We start from the raw sequence: 21,399 nt of genomic DNA, 5'->3' as shown, positions 1-21,399 counted from the left end.
AATATCACTAGTAGTGTAAACATATTTGTAGCCACTTTGGTATATTTTAAACAGAAAGCAGAGCATACTGAAATAGGTCTTACCACAAATAAACTTGCACACTATGTCGACCACTGCTGATACAATTCCAACAACTCCAGCAAAGATCTCAAGTATCTGTCGTTTTTCTCTTTCTGCACGTGTGGTTTTTGTCATTTTCAGGTCTACAAAATATATATGATATGAATATATGCGTTTATCATGCACATGATGCTAGTCGCGGGTGGTTTGTATGAATGATTCAACAAAGTAGGTTATATGAGTATAAGTGTCGAATTTGTGCAAAATTTCACACATTTCAATTCGTTGAATAATGAGTAAGCAATAACGAATCTAAAAAATGTGGGACTTGCAATTTCTTCGTCTTAATGGAAACATATTCGTACTATAAGGTATAATAAGGTGATCTATAAATGTGTAATCTGTACGCAGTCAGGTGTTACAAACTCCATCTACCTTCTAAGACTTATGTTTTCAGCTGGTTCACCGATAATGAAGCATTAGGCTCAGCAGTGAGGAATATTGGAATCGTACGTAAATTATGCAATTTTTAATCTCTTCCTCTAAGCAACTATATAATTCGATCAGTGAATACCTTATTGTAATTGTTTACGTTTGAAAACTAATATTCTAAGAAAAATGAACACTCAAGGGTGGCATGTTGTTGATTGGTGGCCAGGATAGGCCAAGCTTGTTGAGATCGGCTTTTCAAGTGCTTAGTTGGAGCAAGATCTGAATCCTATGCGCGGGTCTCTGTGATATGCTGCAACAAGCCCCTCCAGTTAACCGGTAATAAAGCATATGAGATGAATTTGAAATCACCATACCAACCCACTCATTACAGTATGTATGTATGTATGTACTGTGTGTGTGTGTGTGTGTGTGTGTGTGTGTGTGTGTGTGTGCATGCATGTATGTATGTATGTATGTATGTATGTATGTATGTATGTATGACCTACCTAAATCTTTACCTCTGTTAGAAAATAATGGCAATGGAAAACACCAGTATATATAAATGCAAATAATATTCAAAGAAGCTAAATTTCAGCTTACATGACTCATCCAGCTTTATCAGGATTCCATCTCCATAGCATGCCAGTTTTTCCGGATGCCGGTCCTTTCCAACCGTCACATCGCACACTGACGGTGATGCGAGATTCTTTTCTTCTTTAGTAAATATGTATGTTCCATTTTGCAAAATGCATCGCTCAATGGTATCAGTAGATTGCAATTGGCCACATTCTGTTTGTTTTCCTGCATCCAGCATATGAGTCTATCGATTTGATGAAAACAAATTCTAGTAACAGGACATACAAGTAAATAATAGAGGGATACCAACATTCTCTCCATTGTGCATGTCGCAAATGTAAACGATATCACCTTACTCTAGTTGTAATATAGTTTTCTAAAAGAATGATTGCTAGATGCTACCAACTGTAATAATATAGAGATGTTGGCTGTGGTCGATTTGTATTCTCAAGGTTGACATGGAGATCCTATTCCAGGTAACATGTTTTGCGACCAGATATTGACATTGTTTTAATTTGGAAGAATGTTGCAGCTAAATACCGTTATTACAGTTGACTGACCAGCATTTGTAGCCATTCTCTTCATAAGTGGCCAAGTGGTTTAAAGCGCTCACCGTTACGGATCACACCCATCTTACATCTGTCTGCGTGGGTTCGAGTCTCGGGTTCGGCCAATATGGGTATGTGAGAAAGCTTGCCAGTAGCTTCTCGTGGGTCGGTGGTTCTTCCCGGGGTTTTCCAGGGTTCTTCCTCCACCATTAATAATGGCCACCATGCATAGCCTATCATGTGCTGAATAATGGCATTAAAACCCAACAACAACAATCAATCAATACGATTTAATGCATTTGAAGAAGGCATTGCTTGAATATTGTTTTACCCTTTGCTACTTGATAGATGCCTAACAACACTAACTATATTTGCATTTCTGCATTTTATTCCGTGAGCATTTAGAGGATGTCCTTTTGTGTATCTGTGTCACTGAACGTTCTCTAAAACCAAACTAAGGGAAAGAATTAGATATAAATTACTTAAAATTCAAGGTTAACACAAAACGCGTCAACCGTTTAAACTCAACTGAACACTCTCGATATTTTGCCAATGTAGTCACTTGGCATATGAACTGACCAAACAAGTACCCAAATAGAAATACCTTAATCTACAAATACAAAACCATCGCAGACTGGCTTAATAGAAAACAAGAAGCTACAATTTATAAATTTATTTACGTACATACAAGATTTTTTCTATGTGTGTCACTTCTCCCTATTGGAATCCCATTATTATTATTATTATTATTATTATTAATTGTGTCTCTATAATTGTATATTGTACTGTTGTAAACTGAAGTCGTTGTATCTCGTTGTGATAATTATACTAGTCAGATAAATTCTACAAGTAAGTACGTTGCAAAGCTTTTGTTGGCGCTCATGGGTGCATCACATTCCTTGTAAGCACATTGTTGAAAACGTTTAGCAGCACAGCGATATGGTCTTATTAGCTAACGCGCAAACATGTTTCATCTGCATTCCATTTACGTATACGCTAATATTGTTTTGTTCAATAATGTGCATGTTTGTTGGATTTCAATATATTCATTATTTTGGGTCGTTTTGCATCTCTATGACATCATGTTAATAGTTATTGCTCTACACTTATAATCTTTGTGTATCTATGCATGCTCTTTATGAACCTCTGTGGAATATCATGCTTACTTTGAAACGAAGGGACACATTTTAACGGAGCTTGGAATAAAATACATTTTCATTCGTTTCGATCTAACGCAGGGGACAAATAAAAAGCAGATACCTAGACACATGTAATCCCTGATACACACGCCAAGGGATAGAGGTATAGAACAATGTATAATTACATTTTGGCACATAGAAGAAAAACTACTCAGGAAGCTAAGAGCTACAAGCTAAAGAAAATAACGAAAACTAAATATACTGCTCGCCATAACAGCGAACATATTAACGTTGCTTTCGTTTTCTTACGAGGTCAGTTGAACTGCTGTTATGTAGTTTCTAAGCAATGGCATGAAAGAGTTAACTTTCTGCAGTCAATAGAGGGTTTCGTCTTCCGATGCTCTACCCTCATATAATATTAATAAGTTGTTGTTTCTTTTATATTGCTTGTGAACGGTAAGTAGCGCGGTTGTATTCTCTGTCGAACCATCATGTGGTGATGCTTTTCCATAGTCTGTCAATTTCATATTGTGTATAATCCATATTTAGATCTCCATTTCATTTATGTTGATATTACTTATTTATATTATCTCAATTGCCGAAGCTATGGTGTTAATGATACATGATCTGAAAATGCTTGTCTTGTCCATGTTGTTTTGTTGCAGTATTCTGATCTAAATACGTCATTTCATGTCTGTATGCTATAAATACAATATCTGGTGTCATTTAAACATATTGCTGTCTTATGTATTTTTAGCTGCTGTCAGTGCTATTCTGCTTGTACATATTTCAAACAAGGGTGCCTATATGCCAAGTTCTTTTGCTTTGTGGTCATCGTATCTCATTACTCTACAGGCGTCGTTTTTTTAATACATTTTATTGATTACTGAATTCACCTATGCTCTAAGAAACTATTTTTTGTTTATTATACCAGTTCTATTATTCTTTCTTTTCGTGAAAGCAAATCTGAAGCAAACATGTGCGTGTTATTAAAGGAAAACAATCCTGAATTATTTCATATTGATCATTGTTACGAGACTTGTACACATTATATGGTACTGAAAATTCCAACTGCCTGCAACTGTGACTAGCATAATGCTTTGAATAGTTGATACTTATATAGCATCAATCAACTAGTGATTAAAATCAGGACTATATGACAAATGTAAAGTCAACACATCTTTTGTACTGCAGAAATAACCGTTGACATAAGACAAGACCACAAGTCAATATCACATCGATACCTTCCCATTAAATAACTCAGTTAACAGAGACATTAAAAAAATATAAAAAGTTGTCAATGGAATTTAAATTTTCACTGGACCACTGTAAGAACATGACTTGAAGTGCAGTTCTGAAGTTTGAAACTTCAATCACAAATATACATTTTTGAATTATTTGTCTGCAAACTCACTCAAGGTATAACTAACTAATTATTTATTTTCATCATTTAGTTGTATTTATTGAGCTCGAATAGCTTAGGTATTGATCTCCCTATAACGCTGTCCATTTCTTATTTAATTGCCAATTACTTTACCAAACATAAATGCTTATGTACGCATGTCTTCTCTGTCTCAGTATATTTATTTCTTTGTTATCATATTATTTTATGAATCATTAAACTGATTCATTTTTGCATGTATTGCTGCGCTTATACTATTACTGAGAGCAAGAAACAACACTGAAATGATAGCAATACATAAACAAAACAATACGTTACATTTCCATTGCCTAACGAGACAAACAATGTACTATCATCGTTAGCAATAATAATAATAATAATAATAACAACAAAAATAATAACAAAAAGAAGAAAAAGAAGAAGAAGAAAAAGAAGATTAAATATTTCTTCAATTAAAATTTATGTAAAAGTATTATATTACATATTGTTATATGATTATATAAGGCTTTTCCATTACAAGAAGAAGAGGAAATTAAGCTTCACAGATTTCTGACGGTAAAGACTACCATTCATTGAAGTCTCTCTAATCCCTATGTAGGCCATGCTGAATCGCCGCTGTTCTTTTTGTTTTATCAACGTGGCAAACGAGTGTCTTAGATTACGGGAAGTATTCTGAAGCGTGATCTATGCAGCAAAGAGAGAGAGAGAGAGAGAGAGAGAGAGAGAGAGATAATGTGTGCGATAACACGTTATTATAGATATTAATGTTTATTTCGCAAAACCATTAAATACCCATAGTTCATCCATAACTGTCAAACGAGGCACATACAGAGAGCAAATCTTTCACACATAAGTAACTTTTTCACTTCTCTCAATAATACCAAACAAAACCTAATACTTTACCTGTTATGATACATCAATGATATGAGGAAAAACAACTTGAATTGAAAAGTGTCGTAGAACAAGACCTTACTAAAGAAAACTAAACGTACGAGATGGAGACAGACGATTTTATTTTCAAGGTAGAAAATTGGAGAGCCTAATTAAGAGACTAGGTAAGTAATAGAAAATATATTGATTCAGTCAAATATCAAAGATAATGATAAGGATATTGGCGAGAGCATCATACAACTGGAGGAAAAGCTGAAGAAATGCAATCAAAGTAAAGATAACACGTATTAGCCGACTCACGTTTCTGGATCAATTTCTGCGCATACAAACGCTTCAGGTAATTCATTATAAAGTGAAAAAACACACATCACATATGAAAATTAAACAAGACAGAAATGTAGACCGCATCTAGTGCCAGTTACACAGCGTACACCAGTGAACAATATCCTTTGCTCGTGAAGAGACATTGCGTTAATTTGGCCGTCTATGTAATGATGATTTTTCAGGACATCAATTTTAGTATTTTATCATCTCCGTGTATTTCAGTAGAAATGTTAGAATAGCACGACAGTACTATTCCAGCTCCAATAATATGCATAGTCGGGGGCGACGTACCAGAAGCTGATGTGCTTTAGAAGATCTATGCTTAGAATTTGTGAGTGGATTATTTTGTATAGTCTTTCTAGCGGATTTTGTTATAACATGGGTAATGATTTCGAGCTGTATAAAGCTATGCACGAGCCTGGTCCATCTTAAATGCCTTGTATGGAGCGATGAAGCAGCACACAATAACATATAAAAAAAACTCTCTATTTCGAAACATAATTGAATATGCGCAAATATTGCACACAAAGGTGTTCAACGTAAATGGGCAGTCAAATGCAGTTAAACCAATCAAGCATCGGGTTTGGATGAAAACCGTGTTGGATTGCTATAGAGCGCTATATCTGCAAACTCTGACTTAAAAAGATGGTATTGATTAAATATAAGTTCTATTTACCCAGCTTTTAATGGAGGAACAGGAGAATATTAGAGATCCGTTCTACGAATCTGTAATTTATTGTTCTGTAAATAGCATCTATTTAGTGGAAATCTTATATTATATTAGCACATTATTTAATAATTCTTTTACAAAATCAAATATCAAAACGCTTTTGACACAGGTCTCGACAAAAGGCATTGGAACATAAAATTAATATGCTTTGAAAACATGGCAAGGAATAATTACCTGAATATCAGTATTCAAAGACTGGTTTGATATTTTAGCTATATATTTTCAATGATTGTACACTGAATCGTATAAGCCAATTTTCGTCAAGTTTAATACCATTCATTTCTGATATGTTTATTTTGACCATATTAGTTGACACTATACAATTATAATTTCATAATTAACAAACAAGGCGAGCTGTTTTAGCAAGCCTTGCTATCTAAAAACACAACTAACTGTACATGTCATCTTTTCGCATGTTCTACCATCACTAATTTATACACATGACATCGAATATTTGCTTTTATTCCTTCTAATTTATATACCAAATAAATTTGACTGGAATCTTTCCTCCCTTCAAATCTTAGAACTCTTCGAGAAGCAGACATTGCAGTTTCGGTCTACGCTGAAATCATTTAATTTTAGCTACCACGAGAACTAATTAAATACGTATTTAATAAATACCTATTTAGCGAAGCCAACTTGCTAACCGTTTCATTATCGTTACTTACAATATCTTGCCAAGTAGAACATCTGGATGGGATGAATAACGAGAGGCCAACCAAAACCTGAATCAGCCAAGAAGGCATGGATATCTGCAAAGCCATTCTGAAATGATCCATATGAATACAAAATAAAAGGCAGAATCGTGTCCATGCTTGTTTAGTGGACTTATATTCTTATATTTAAACTGACAGCTCATGGCAAACAAGTATTTTGCAGCATTAGACTGTACGTACTAAACATAGTTTTTTTTATCCTGTCATCTCTCTCTCTGTATATATATATATATATATATATATATATATATATATATATATATATATATATATATATATATATATATATATATATATATATATATATATATGTGTGTGTGTGTGTGTGTGTGTGTGTGTGTGTGTGATCCAGTTGAAACGTTATCATGAAAGATAGATTTAGAAAATAACCCCATACTTACAATTCTACGTTCGCTTCGAGCGTTTATAGTTGCTTGTTTCAGTATATATACCCTCCAATTAAGAATCAAAAGACCGCGGCGGGAGGCAAACGTTTCTACCTTGATATCACTCAATCATGTATGCTCGTGGTACGATTAAGACAAGACTGCTGGCTACATATTCTTGTAGGGTAGGGGTATAGAGCATATGGGAGGTTTGAAGAATATAGGCGTGGTTACAGTTAACCTATCGTATTGTACTGACAACAGATAACACTAACGCGATAGTGGCAATTGGATTAGGTATGAAATTTCTCTCTCTTGGAGGTATATCTTAGATAGTTCAATTGAACCCGAAAACAGTGGTGCTTACACTTCAATAAGACCTTCTTCGTTTTGAATCGTTAGTATTCAAAATATTTGTTCATAGATTAATAAATGTTTTTCTCACACTTGTTTGTATTCATGCTATCAGTGAGATGCATATTCGGTCCACTAGCAAGTACATGGGATTCATGCGGATGTTATTGGGGTACATGGAAATCTTGGTCCGATTGCACAAAAACATGTGGTGGAGGTACTCAAACAAGGGAGAGGTGGGTTTGGCACCATAATACACCCCAGTGCGAGGGGTTTGAAAAGTGCGCCTCTAATGATATGGGATCCGAATATCGTTTCTGCAATATGAACTGTTTTAACAGAGGTACAATACAAACATTTGGAACATATTACGCATATTGCAAATGTGAAACCGGATTTATTGGATCATGCTGCGAAACAGGTATTTCAACAAAATTGTAAACATATTCATTTCTTTTGTCTCGTGGGTAAACAGTTTTTAGTTTTTCAGATCCAACTTCATTGTAATCTTTTCTTGATGTATAATCAGTGCATTGATTTGCATCCTAGTGGTATGAGCTTGCAATTTTCAATATGGTGTTAGATTGTCGTATCAGAGACTACTGTCTTAGATCTGGCGAGGTATAATAGAGTTCGAAAAGACAATATTTGAGCCCATTTATTTTCCCTATCATATCCAACGTTTGGATAACGTCTTTTAAGGCATGGTTCTTCTTTTTCTTCTTTGTATGTATCTCATGATGTCACAATCATTGCACATGGGTGAAGTGCGAATGTTATTTTGTTCCATATGATTATAATGTTCGAAATGTTCATGCAAAAGGGATCAGTTTTCTAGATATATTTTCGACCTCAAATTAGTTACTAGTAATTCAATTTGCTGTCATACCTGTCTTTAAATTAAGCTGGATCTAAGACAAGTTCTTAGCACACAACTGAAATATGAGTTTGCGGTATGCAGTCAGAACCAATGCTACACGGATGCCTAAAGCAGCTATATTACTTCGAAAATATTGTAAATATCATACTCAATCTATTCAAAAAACTGTTCTCAAACTAATGTCTACATAACAGTTAAGCTTATTTCGTAACAGATCCGTTTCGTAATTAAATATTAACTTTCCATGAGATCTAAAAACTTTTATATGGCAGAGACTCTTCAAATTTAGGCATATAAAAGTAATAGCAGAGCGTAGAATGAGAATGCATTCCTGTATATGTATTAAGATACGAAACAGGTCATGAAATTAGCAAACCCAGCAATAAAATAAAATAGTTGCATGAAGAAAGACAAATCACAAAACCAATCAGTGTTCTAGGTACTATGTTCATTAACTTAATGTCAATTCATTTCGAGGGTTTGTTTTGGAACAATAAGCAAATATCAATATACATTTCGCCATTATATAGTAAATGTTCTTTGCTTCTATATGATACAAAGACTATATTGTATGTTGGTTGTTTCTTGTAGTTGTTACATGTGGTCAACCGGGTACCATCAACAATGGTCAAGTAATTGGAACCGATTTCACGTACGCGAATGAAGTGCGATACATTTGTGATGATAAGTACAACATGACCGGCTCTTCCACCAGGAGATGTACACAGCATGGAACATGGACTGATTCGGTTCCAAGCTGCACATGTAATTCTCATCATAACAATAATGTAATATTTTGGTTGATCCGCTATATCACCTGAAGCTACTTTTACTGAATTATTTTTGCATCATTTACAATTAACCGTGACATGATTGCTTTCAGCTCCAGAAGTGTATAAAAGAGCAATTCATTACATGACTTAGAAGTTCGCTGAATTCTGATTTGTTAAATCGCTACATGTGTCTTTGCTTAAACGGAACCATTATAACACCCCAAATGCGCTTTCGAAGAAAACTGTGCTATTCCTATCTTTCCCTTCACGTCCAATCGTCATTAGCTACAGCATACAGCCATGGTGGAGTGTGCATCATGAATCACTAACCACTGAAGGAATTCGCTTGTTCGACTACATCCACTATTCAGGATGTTCATATCCGTGCTTTGAAAGAACGTTTAAAGACTACAATGAATTTGTAAGATGTAAAACATTTTACCAGAAAAAATATTGATTTTTGTTTATTTTTATGATATTGATTAATCGAATTTATACTGTTACTGTACCGAATTAACTGAAAAATCTCTTGATGTGATGTCTCTGTGCTGTAGCTTTGATTCAAATGCATTTTTACCTTGTATAATTGCCATAAAGGAAAAGGAATGTCAGAAAGTATACCTCAATTGTTGATTTTCGTTTTCAATTGCTATAAAGATTTAAAACCCTCGAGAAACTACATTCACCTTGACCGATGTTCTCTGCGAATATCTTTATCTGGGGATGATAAATCATTGTAGCAACCTAGATCAAAATTGAATAATTTATCTTATATTACCTTCAGCTCCTTAAGTTGCTGTAAGATTTTAGGTAACAGTTCTTCTGTGGAATTAGGCAAAAGTGCTAAAACTTTCATTTGAATATGGACTGATATTTCTCAAACATTAACTTAATATATTTTAAAACCTCTCTGTACGTATGTCTGTCATTTATACCTTACTTTTTACAAACGAAAATCGCCAAGAATGAAGAACAATATTGTCGTTCAAGATTTGCTGATTACATCAATTTGTTTAATTTTGTTTCGCATTCTTAGTAATGATATTCTGACCATTTAGTTCGAACCCACATCGCATTTGCTAAACTAAAATGAGATTTTGACTGATCTCATCATCTAAAATTTATTTTTCCTTTATATTTTGTATACAGTTAAACAAGCATTTTAGTGTTGTAGCAAACGTATTACTGCAACAGAGCACCGGTAGCTAAAAGAAATTAAAAAATGAAATGAATTTGTTATTATATCACTTTATATTCAGTGTATTTTCTAAACCGGTTTGTGACTTGATGAATATCAATATTAATGATTATATTCCATAACCGACCGTGTATATTCGAAAGTGTTAATTTTTCATTTAAACGAGACAACGGTGTTCCGGATTCGTTTGGGATCAACTTTACAGTAAGAATAAATTTAGTATTGAAACACAGTAAACAAAATTATTTACTAGTGTTAAAGTAGAAATACTAGAACGTCAAATGCGATAATGGTGTTTAATTCCATGAGCAAATAAATCGTTTACAATCATTTGGTATGGCTGGTTCTGACAGGTTATAGAAAGAGAGGGATATTGGAGATTCAGTTGCAAAGATAATTAGACTAAAGTGACTATTGACTATCACGTAAGCTATATCACTTCACTACGTGTCGAGTGCAATTATGACGACATGTCAATGCAAAATCTTCATGTTTACGCATTTTAATGTGCTTTGTCATTGTTTTGTTGACCAAAAATAGATACATTTTAACTATAAATAAATCAACTAAATGTACCAAACTCGTTAATAGCAGCAGTCTTTTGATTACAAAATCATCATTCATGCAAGACGATGAAAATCAGATACATGTAGCATGCCGTAAATTAAGCCAGTCCTACATATTAAATCAATCTTTCTTTGAACCAATGAATATATGAATATTTATATGCTTCACCATGTCTGTATATAAATATAATATTACATGGTTCCAGAAACAAATAGTTTTTATGTATATTGAAACTTTTACAGTTGCTCAATCGTGTGAAAGCAATCCATGTAAAAATGGCGCAACTTGTGAAAATAGACTGGGTTTCTACGTTTGCATATGCAGGAACGGATGGTCTGGTAAAAACTGTGATGTTGGTAAGATACAGATTATTGCTGTCCAGAAAAGGTCTGTACCTGATTAAATGAATATTTCATGCTGAATGTTAAACATATACTGATTTAAAAATATATTCTACAAAATAGGCTTCCAATGATGTACAATTCATATGATATGATTAAAATTCGTTATCGAGAATTATTATTAGTTTATATTTTAGCAGATGAAAACATCACATCACAAATAACCTACTTAATATTGCAAGTGAAAAATGTTAAACAAGATCAGTATGGCAGCATCATTACCTTTTTTTTTAAATAAAGGGATATATAGAAATTACTGCTTTTTGCATGTATGTACCTTATAATAATTTCTGCAATATAACATAACCACAGATATTCAACCCCCTGTAATGAGCGGTTGTCCTGCCAACCGATTCAGTTTCACAGCAGCATTGACGAAAGAGGAAACCTGGACGCCACCAACATTTTCAGATCCAATGAGAACACAACTGGAAGTTGTGTCCAGCTATGAAAACAGCACATTCGAATTTCCGTGGGGCGACTTTACTGTATCTTATACAGCCACAAAACCAATCAATGGACTTCAGACAGAGTGCATCTTTAATATCAGTATTAGACGTAAGTAGAGAAAGTCTAAGAACAACCCCAAGTCCAAGGAAGCAGGTCTAGAGCACTATCTAAAGCAATTTAATATACAAATAAACATTACGTGAAAACACATTTTGCAGCTCTGATAACATTTGTATGATATATTTGCAGTGGACCAAAGTACAGGATGTATTGTTACTAGGGCGTAGATGTATGATGTAAATATGCGTTGTGTTACGAAGTGTAACGCCTAGCTTAGTTTTCCTACAGCTTTTTATTGCTAGTATAACCGAAAGAATTTCGAAGCAAATAATGTCTTCTGAACTTGGCTTGCAATGCCATCATTCTCCTTTCACATTCTTTGTACGGATGTTGAAAATATATTTTCACTAAAAAGAGTATTGCATTATATTTTATTTCAAAACTTTGATTCTTTCATTAATTAAAGTCATCCGTCGTTGAAAAATGTGTGTTTGTGTGTGTTGGGGGATATGTCTACAATTTTAGTCATATCTCTACGACCTTTGCAGTGTGGCAGTTTATTTTGATATCTAGTATTTGGGCGTCATGCCGCAGACATTATGCATCATGTCCGAACCGGTCACATTTTACTGACACCAGGCCGACCAGTTCTAACAATAACCATTTCATGATGAAAGCCAAACTAGGCAGCTGGTAGTATGATTTTTTACGTTTTTGGTATGGGTCTGTCGGGGTTTCAACTCTCTACCCACGAATCCGAGGCCGACGTTCTAACCACTCGCATTAAAATCTATGTTTTTCCGGAGAACGTTTTCCGATTTTGTTTTCTAATATTCAATAACATTCTTGGATATGTCATGTGTGTGTGTGTGTGTGTGTGTGTGTGTGTGTGTGTGTGTGTGTTTGTGGGTGTGATCTGGATTTTTAACGTAGCTTTAACAATATTTCAGTCATATTGCTACAATGTCTAACACCTGGGCATCATGCCACTGACATGTAGCATCATGTCCCACCCAGTCACATTATTTTGACACCAGGCCTACAAGTCCTTAAACTAACTATTTTATGCCGAGTGCCTAGCGTGGCAGCTGCAAACCATTTTTATAAGTATTTGGTAAGATTCGGCCGGGGTTCCAACCCTCGATCTCCCACATCCCAGGCGGACGCTCTGACCACTTAGGATATGTTTGAAGACATACCTGTACACTCATATTCAGACCTGACACGCACAGTGCCACGATTCAAATGAAGTTCCCCCGGATTAGTTCTTAAATTGAGAAACATAAATAAAAATATCTATCGCTAGTCGTCTATTTAAAGCCACTTTTTGTCACTGATTTCAATCAGGTAGAGCTAGGAAAATATATTGATCACATACGCACCATCTTCTTCTTAATATGGAAGGTAAATATTCATGATATTCGTTGGTTGATTCCCGTCATGGATGTTTTTCTGAAAAGGTAATTAACTAGTGTATTTTCTTTTAATGAGATGACGTTATAGATACATCAATACCGGCATCTAGGACGAGGGTTTCATATCAGCAAGATTTCTTGATTCGCTATTGTCAGTATTGTGTCTCAATAGTACTGGGAAGTTCTTTTTACAGGCGCCAGGGGGTACAGTGTGTACAAACAAGCAAGAATGTTTTAAAGTTAGATTACTCAAATGTATTTTACGTATTCCTTTCTTAGAAGCATTGAACGAATAATGGATATACTTAACATAGGAAAATGCATAAACCTGCTGCGTCAAATAAGGAACGACCAATCAAAGTATATATAATTTTATATTTCTTTGAAAATTGGTAACAGTAGTCTTCGCTACGAACAAGGCGGAACGGTTGCCATTGTGACGTGTGACATTTGTATTCTACAGTTACTGCAGACGTATGACAAGAGCGGTAAAATCTCCAATGTATACATGTAGTTAACATTGAGAACGTATGTAAATGAATGATGACTGTTAATAATATTTAACACATATTTACGACCAGAATATTTCTGAAACACTGAAGGTTGTAAATGAAGAGCATCTGCTCAATATACAATTAATTTCCTTGCAAAAACATTAAAAGAAACTGTCTCACATTTGCATTTCAAGCAAATTTTAGTACTCTATCTGCTCCGTCAGAACTTCGCTATTGTTCGACAGGAAGCTTTTAGAACAATCTAAGCAAATGATCTGACTGCTGTCCTTATATAACATGCATGTGCAGAAAAAAATATTTAGATGTCCGAATCCTTATCGATTAATGTCGATTCACTACCCCACATGCGCGTCCAGTCAACAGCAAAAAAGGACATACCAGCGCCTTATTTGTGTAGTAGTCGTTCTTGGGTATTGACTCTTGAATATGGTAAAGGTAAATTTCAACGTTATTTATTTGTTTAGTTGTTGTCAGCCACAGCTTTATTATCTTCATCATCTTTATCACTACCAATATGAAAGTTAATATACAGCCTTTTCTTACACACACACACACACAGAGAGGCATATATATATATATATATATATATATATATATATATATATATATATATATATATATATATGCAATAAACTGAAAACAAACATTGATAAATTAGTATTTTAGCTAGCCTGAGCGCTTTCGACTCCTTAAAAAGTATTTGTCAAAGGCAAATACAAAGGTAGACAAGACAAACAAATAAAACAGAAAAACGGTTATGACTGCGAAACTTTACATTGCTGTTTCTACAGGAATTCAACTTTTTATCTCTAGTATGCGTCAAACTAGTTTATTAGAGTTATATATATATATATATATATATATATATATATATATATATATATATATATATATATATATATATATATATATATATATAACATTCAGACAATTGCTTTAATTGCAGCGCTGCCGTGCCCTGATCTCAAAGCACCAAGAAATGGACTACTGCTTTGCAACGGTTGGAGAAATGGATACTCTCGTCTGTGCATTTTCGCATGCAAAACCGGCTATATCTTTCTGCCCGGTTTTAAGTCGACCTATTGGTACAACTGTGGGGCCTCGGGACACTGGATGCCAGCAGTGACACCCACGGAATGCTTAGCTGGAGGTGATATCTATATTTTATGATTCACAGGCCACGTCTTTCATGTTGCATGTTGCCGATATTACATTCATTTGTTCACCAAATGTAATATTGTTACAACGCCAATACATCTCTCCTATAGCCTATGATTTATTTTGCACGTTGGGTTATCGGGGACTAACATTTTACATGTGACTTTCTTCATGTACACACACACACACACACAGAGATATATATATATATATATATATATATATATATATATATATATATATACATACATACATATATATATATATATATATATATATATATATATATATATATATATATATATATATATATTGCTTTTTTACACTCAAAATATCCAATTCCTCGTCCAAGATCAAGTAGGGTGAAACATACCTTATTGAAGAGCCTCACATGAAAGACTTTTTTCATGTACACACACACACACGCACATACACACACACAGATATATATATATATATATATATATATATATATATATATATATATATATATATATATATATATTGCTTTCTTAAACTCAAAATATCCAATTGCTCGTCCAAGATCAAGTAGGGTAAAACATACCTTATTGAAGAGCCTCACATGAAAGACTTTTTTCATGTACACACGCACACACACACATATATGTATATATATTGCTTATTTAAACTCAAAATATCCAATTCCAATATATATGTATGTATGTATATATGTGTGTGTGTGTGTGTGTGTGTGTGTGTGATTATCTTGTTTACGCGACATCTGCATTGTCAATTTAGTGTTTCCCTGGATTGCTTGTAGAAGCATAGAACATTTAGGAAAAATAAAATGTCCCCAACTGTCAGAACTGTTTGTAGCCTATAAACAGATGCATATTTCTGAAGTCCTGGCTTTTTATCAATAAACAGTCAGGGACAAAGGTATACACATATCCGTGTATTTAACAGTAGCCAGAATAAGAAGATTTTCGTTTTTCTGGCATATTATGCATTCCGTGTTTCAGTAACAATCTTTCTTTGTATACATATTTTTTTACAGCTATTGGGAACAATACTGAGTCGACGCTGGAAGGAACCAACCTTTCAGACTGTAATGAGAAGAAAGAGGAAGATAATGCTCGAGAGGCCTATGTGAAGAATTTAAAGCTATCTCCTTTCAACTCACTTTGTACAGATTATCCGGAACAATGCAATTCCCGAAATGTTATATTTGTGTGCTCATAGAATTATAGGGTAGTGTGCTACTCTACTCTGTGCTTAGTATAGAAAATCTAGTTGACAGCTAATAGGTCTTAATCAAAGAATGTCAAGGAATTTCAATTTGAACGCCGTCCTGGTTTAGAACAATTGTTAGTGTTAGCTATCACTTTATATTTTGTCATGTACTAAATGCGGCCGCTGTTGCAAGAAAAGAATTAATCAGTTGCATCGTTGAGTTGTGCTTTCCAGTGCATAAGTTCTATTAGACTTTCAGCATTATTGCTATTGTTGTTGTTTGCTTAATGTCCATTAAAATATCACTGTTTGTATAATTAATTGCATGCTAGACTAAGATTATGGATTATTAAAATTAAATATTGTTTCTAAAAATAAACATAGATGACATATTACTTTAGTTTTATGTGTCCATATGACTCCAAGGATAAGTAGACAAACTTCTAAGGTTAACCAAGTGCTGTATATGTTTTGAAAGAAACGTTCGTCATGGTATTGGTTCATACTATTGCATGAATTGCGAGTTTTTGATGATCTAACATAGACATACGGGCCTACTTTGATACTAATTTTAGCACAACTTTGTCTTGTAATTGCGATCTGATCCAAGCAAAAATACCTAACTGTGCTCGTATTTCTTGTGGCACTTTATATAAAACTTCAAATCCGTTTTCTTTAAATTCTTGGAGTTGAAACGTTTTGAAATGTTTGGCGATTCGCATTAATAAACAGGTGTATATATTGTTCTTTTTGGAATGTTTCGTTATTCGATGAAACAGTAAATGTTAAATTATATTATCAGTGTTAGGTAATGTGATCTACTTTAAGAAATTACAAATTACATATGTCCCAGCAATTAAGTATTTTTTTTACACATATTCCCTAAATCAAGCATTGGTACTTTTAAATACTTGTTGAACTTTCGGTTTTTACGCTATACCACAAGTTTAACCTGCCAATTAGATTCCCCTTTACGTATCCATTATTTGATAACTCTATTACGGTATCGATGGGGACCTTTAGACGTTTAGGAAATGATGGGGGGAAAACAACTATCTCATATATTGTTAGCAGTAAATTTATTGAGTTAAAATATTTGAAGGATACACTTATGTGGTGGGACGAAACCGCACTCTTACAATGTCCGTATACAGCTAGAGTCTATTTACACAAATAATGGCCATGGAGAGACATCAATCAAAGAAAATGCTTCCAATAGCAATTGATGTAAACTTTATTTTGAAGCGAAGAAATGGTTATTCATACTGGTTATTATATCGAAAATTCTTTCAAATCTAACTTAAACCGGCGGTGGCAGCAACTATTGTTTATATCTCTTGTATCAGTCACCTAACGAACGGTTGGACATTCCTACAATTATAGTTGTTGAAAACTGTGGTGTTTTACCGCACATAATCACAAGTAGGTCATGTTGTATCGATATAAATGGAGCAAATTTGCACGTGGACACACCCGGTTGGCCAATCCAATTTGATCCGATTATAGGGTTCGGACTCGCACCATTTTCCACGAGGCCTCACCTTCACAAAACATCTGTGTTGATGCAAACGAATCATCACTTTATCTGAGACAGGTGCAACTCGCTTTTCAGTATAATACCAAACTATCTTCAAACCCATGTAATTCTACAAGCGATGTATTAAATGGGTTCAGAAGCTAAGACCTGTTTGCTCAGAAACAACATTTTAAATTTACATTTAAGTATACGAATTTGTTCTCATATCTAAACAGCCGAAATCAATCACAGAAATAGTGTAAAACTGTATCTTTTAAAATCACTAGCTGATTCTCGCCATTGTTCACACTTCTAACACAAATACATGTTTGATAATTGTCATATAAAAGTGATGAATAATTCGTCTCACTCGTTTGTGAGAAAAATGAAAGAAATCATAGCCTTCTATTATGGCATACATGCTTGAATTGATACTGTTTGAAAGATAGAGTTAACACCCCGATATCACAATTTCCAACTAAATTCCCGAAAAAGCCGCCATTTATTTCCGATTAAATTACAGAGATGTTCAGATCTTTGAAACCTCTCAACAAATAAAAGCAAATTAAAATTATCTTAAGCAAGTAAAACGTTCCTTTATTATATTTACTGACCTACAAATGAAATCTGGTCATGAATTTCTGAGCCATGTTTTCTATATTAATCTTCATGCCGCTTACAACCTATGGAGATTGTTCGTTATGCCGAAATTAGCAATCCAAACGGAAAAGATAAAAGCCCATACTTATTATGCACATTACTGCAAAGTATATTTGCAGCTCTCTTTGTAATTCTTTTAATGCGAAGAATATTCTTATCAAATATATTATTCATTGCATTATTACAGCTACCAATGATTTTAACTAGCATTTACAAACATTTGATATGTTTTCTTGAGCTAGTATTTACAAAACTTTGATATGTTTTCTTTATTCGTGTACAACCTATTGCGTCCAACTTCGTATCGTCCAAATGATTACCACTTATTTCCTTTTTATTCATTATACCAACTGTTTTTATTTCTCCTTGTAGGCTTTGGTTATTTACCCCCCGTAAAAGTCACTGAGTACCAATTTCAGCGGCTTTAATTCATTTAAATATTTTAAATGGCCACTTGAGATTATAGTTACATAGTTAAAGAATGTCATATTGATCTTGCTCCTAAAACTCAGGATCTTTCTCAGAATCTTCATCGTGATTCTACACCTGAACATATTCGTTATATTACTGCTCATCGTGCTATAGGTCCCATCCCACTACAACAGCCTAGCAACAAGATTATGATAAGATCTACAAAGACAATGTTATACATAATTTTAAGGTCGATGAGAAAGAGTACATATTACATACAAACCATTAAAAGATCATGTGTTTACTGCTACACAAACTGCCGCTTGGCTAGGTTTCGTTTAAATCGTCGCAGGATATAATGAGTCTGATGGGCGCCACCGACGCTTCACTGTAAGGGTACGCAATGCCTGGCCAGTATCGGCATCAGTACCGCAGCCAGGACAGCACGTTATGCCGCAGGAATCTATGCCAATTGTTCTGCAGGCAGTGCCGCACCTTGTTTATCAGCAAGCACAGTATCAACGTGATCCACTGCCATTGTTGTGCACTGAGCAATATGGCAACTGATGTCTCAGTAAGAATACGACTTAGATACCCTGTTTTGATGGGCACTGGGCACACTGAACACACCTCTACAGCTGAGCACTTTTGGAACTCGCTACTCGAGGATAAAAAAGGGGCTAACACTTTGGACAAGATGGCCGCTATCGCTTAACCGACTAGAAGCACCTGTTCCGTTTTAATGTGTCGTTTTCGTGATATTTGTTCTTGTTACCTGTTATCATATTCGTTATTGTGTTCATTATGTATTGGCTGTTAAATTCGTATGTGTTTCTTCATCTCCTTCTTTTGGAAACGAGAACAATTAGACTTTTTCTCAGCTTTCTTGCCCCACTGTTTCTGAACAAACCGCCATCACGTGATACTCGCCGGTCAAGCCGTTTATGCTACGAAGGACACTCATTAATTGCTTTAAATGATCACTCCTTGGCTCTCCACACTACATTGTGCTCTAGACTAATCGAACTGGGACTACATTCATCATTACCTAAATGTAAACAGAAGCGAAAAAAGAAACGTTGTTTCAAAGCTGGCCGGAGTAGAACAGGAAGAAGAATTCCAGTTATCTCCCTTATTTCGGCACAACCATTTAAAAATATTCGACCGTTAATTTAGATAACCTAAGTTAAATCCCAATTAATTCGGCAACCGTTGTGTCAACTATCTAAGAAATACCTCTGTGCATTGCATTATTCAATGTCCAGTCAGTAGGACCACCGGAAAAGCGCACAGAAATAGTTAATTTTATCAACGACCAGGATGTTGACATATTTTTCGTGACAAAAACATGGCTAAAAACATCAGCCGATGAGCCCAAGTGTTCAGATCTAACACCCACTGGTTGAAGTGGAGGTGGAATTGCAGTCATCACAGAGAACTCCATGATAAAACGTCTTAACTACACCACAGTATTCAATTTCGACCACACATAGTTTGAACCAGTTCAAACCACACTCACACTGGAGCAAAGGTCAGTCCATTTTTTCTGCCTATACTGCCCTCCTCCTAGTAGAAAAAAAGCTGGCTGACTCTCTCTTTTTGGAACAGTTTCCGAATCTCCTGGACTATGTACATTCGATAGGTGGCAACCTAATTATTCTTGGAGATTTCAACTTTCACTTTGACTGTCCCGGAAACTCAAATACATAAAAACTCATTGATTACATTAATGCTTTCAACTGAAACAGTCATTTAACCAACCGACCCATAAACACGGTCACATATTAGACTGAATTCTTCATAGACCTGATGATAACATTCTACGGTCCTCCCTGGTATCCCATGACCTTGCATCAGATCACCATTGCATTATATGCAATCTTGACGTATCAGTCCCTAACCCTCCACCTTTATCTGCTACTAAGAGAAACCTCTGTATGATAAATAGAACCAAACTAATGCACGACATCCAAGCTAACATAACAACCTGCTTACCTCCTGCCACAGAACAACTAGATAACTGTCTGCGTTCATTGCTTGACAAACATGCCCCAGCTACCATGTGCAGAGTATCAATTCAAAAGTGTTCTCCATGGTATAACAGTGTTAAGGACCAGCTTCCCACTGCTAAAAGAGACCGCCGTAAAGCTGAGAGGCTCTGGCTTTCCACCTGACTCACTGTTCATAAGCAAATCTATGAAGCCGCTAAGAACAATGCCACAAATATAGTCCATGCAGCGAAAACAGCCCACTACACTACTAAGATCATGGAAAGTTCCAGCTGCAAAGAGCTCTTCGAGATTACAAACATGCTAATGTCAAGGAACAAATCGACACCACTTCCAACTACCTTCTCCCCAGTCGACCTTCCGGACCTGTTTGCAAATTTCTTCTGTGACAAAGTACAAACCATTAGAGATAAGCTTGACACCATAATTTTAACTGACTCGTCACCATATCGTTGGGATACAGAATTTCAGCGGCAACCATTACCAGGATTTGAACCTGTCTCTATGGATTTCGTTGTACAATCCTGATGAAGAGTGCACGAAAGTTCTGTGAACTTGATCCAATCCAACATCACCGCTGTTTGAGTGCTTAGATCCAGTATTGCCTTCACTAACTGATGTTATTAATACCTCT

At 34.9% G+C, this 21,399-nt stretch overlaps 2 protein-coding genes across 2 annotated transcripts in view; one reads left to right on the top strand and one right to left on the bottom strand.

Annotated features, from left to right (window-relative positions):
• The window catches only part of LOC149794011 (uncharacterized), a 38,130-nt gene extending 30,774 nt beyond the window's left edge, over window positions 1-7,356 (bottom strand). The window contains exons 1-4 of the mRNA XM_089967944.1: window positions 7,220-7,356; window positions 6,771-6,867; window positions 1,093-1,312; window positions 84-203 (exon numbers count right to left, since the gene is read on the bottom strand). Coding sequence (XP_089824070.1) covers window positions 84-203; window positions 1,093-1,312; window positions 6,771-6,866 — 436 coding nt within the window. The 5' untranslated portion in view covers window position 6,867; window positions 7,220-7,356. The remainder of the gene's footprint in view (window positions 1-83; window positions 204-1,092; window positions 1,313-6,770; window positions 6,868-7,219) is intronic.
• Window positions 7,357-7,569: 213 nt separating this feature from the next.
• LOC149794010 (P-selectin-like) lies at window positions 7,570-16,417 on the top strand. The gene is made up of 6 exons (XM_089966498.1): window positions 7,570-7,979; window positions 9,030-9,203; window positions 11,219-11,332; window positions 11,690-11,935; window positions 14,764-14,967; window positions 15,994-16,417. The coding sequence occupies exons 1-6, from the start codon at window positions 7,637-7,639 to the stop codon at window positions 16,176-16,178; spliced, it is 1,266 nt and encodes a 421-aa protein (XP_089822624.1). The 5' UTR covers window positions 7,570-7,636; the 3' UTR covers window positions 16,179-16,417.
• Window positions 16,418-21,399: the final 4,982 nt, after the last annotated feature.

The sequence above is a fragment of the Sinohyriopsis cumingii genome, chromosome 8, assembly GCF_028554795.1.
Source record: "Sinohyriopsis cumingii isolate HCF-2022 chromosome 8, ASM2855479v2, whole genome shotgun sequence".
Classification (NCBI taxonomy): domain Eukaryota; kingdom Metazoa; phylum Mollusca; class Bivalvia; order Unionida; family Unionidae; genus Sinohyriopsis; species Sinohyriopsis cumingii.
Note: the sequence above shows the minus strand (reverse complement) of the source record. Positions and strands in the feature narration are given on the sequence as shown.

Coding starts and splice junctions, on each gene's coding strand:
- LOC149794010 (XM_089966498.1), top strand. CDS start 7,637: ATGTTTTTCTCACACTTGTTTGTATTCATGCTATCAGTGAGATGCATA. Junction 9,204..11,218: donor TTCGGTTCCAAGCTGCACAT/GTAATTCTCATC, acceptor AAACTTTTACAG/TTGCTCAATCGTGTGAAAGC. Junction 14,968..15,993: donor CACGGAATGCTTAGCTGGAG/GTGATATCTATA, acceptor ATTTTTTTACAG/CTATTGGGAACAATACTGAG.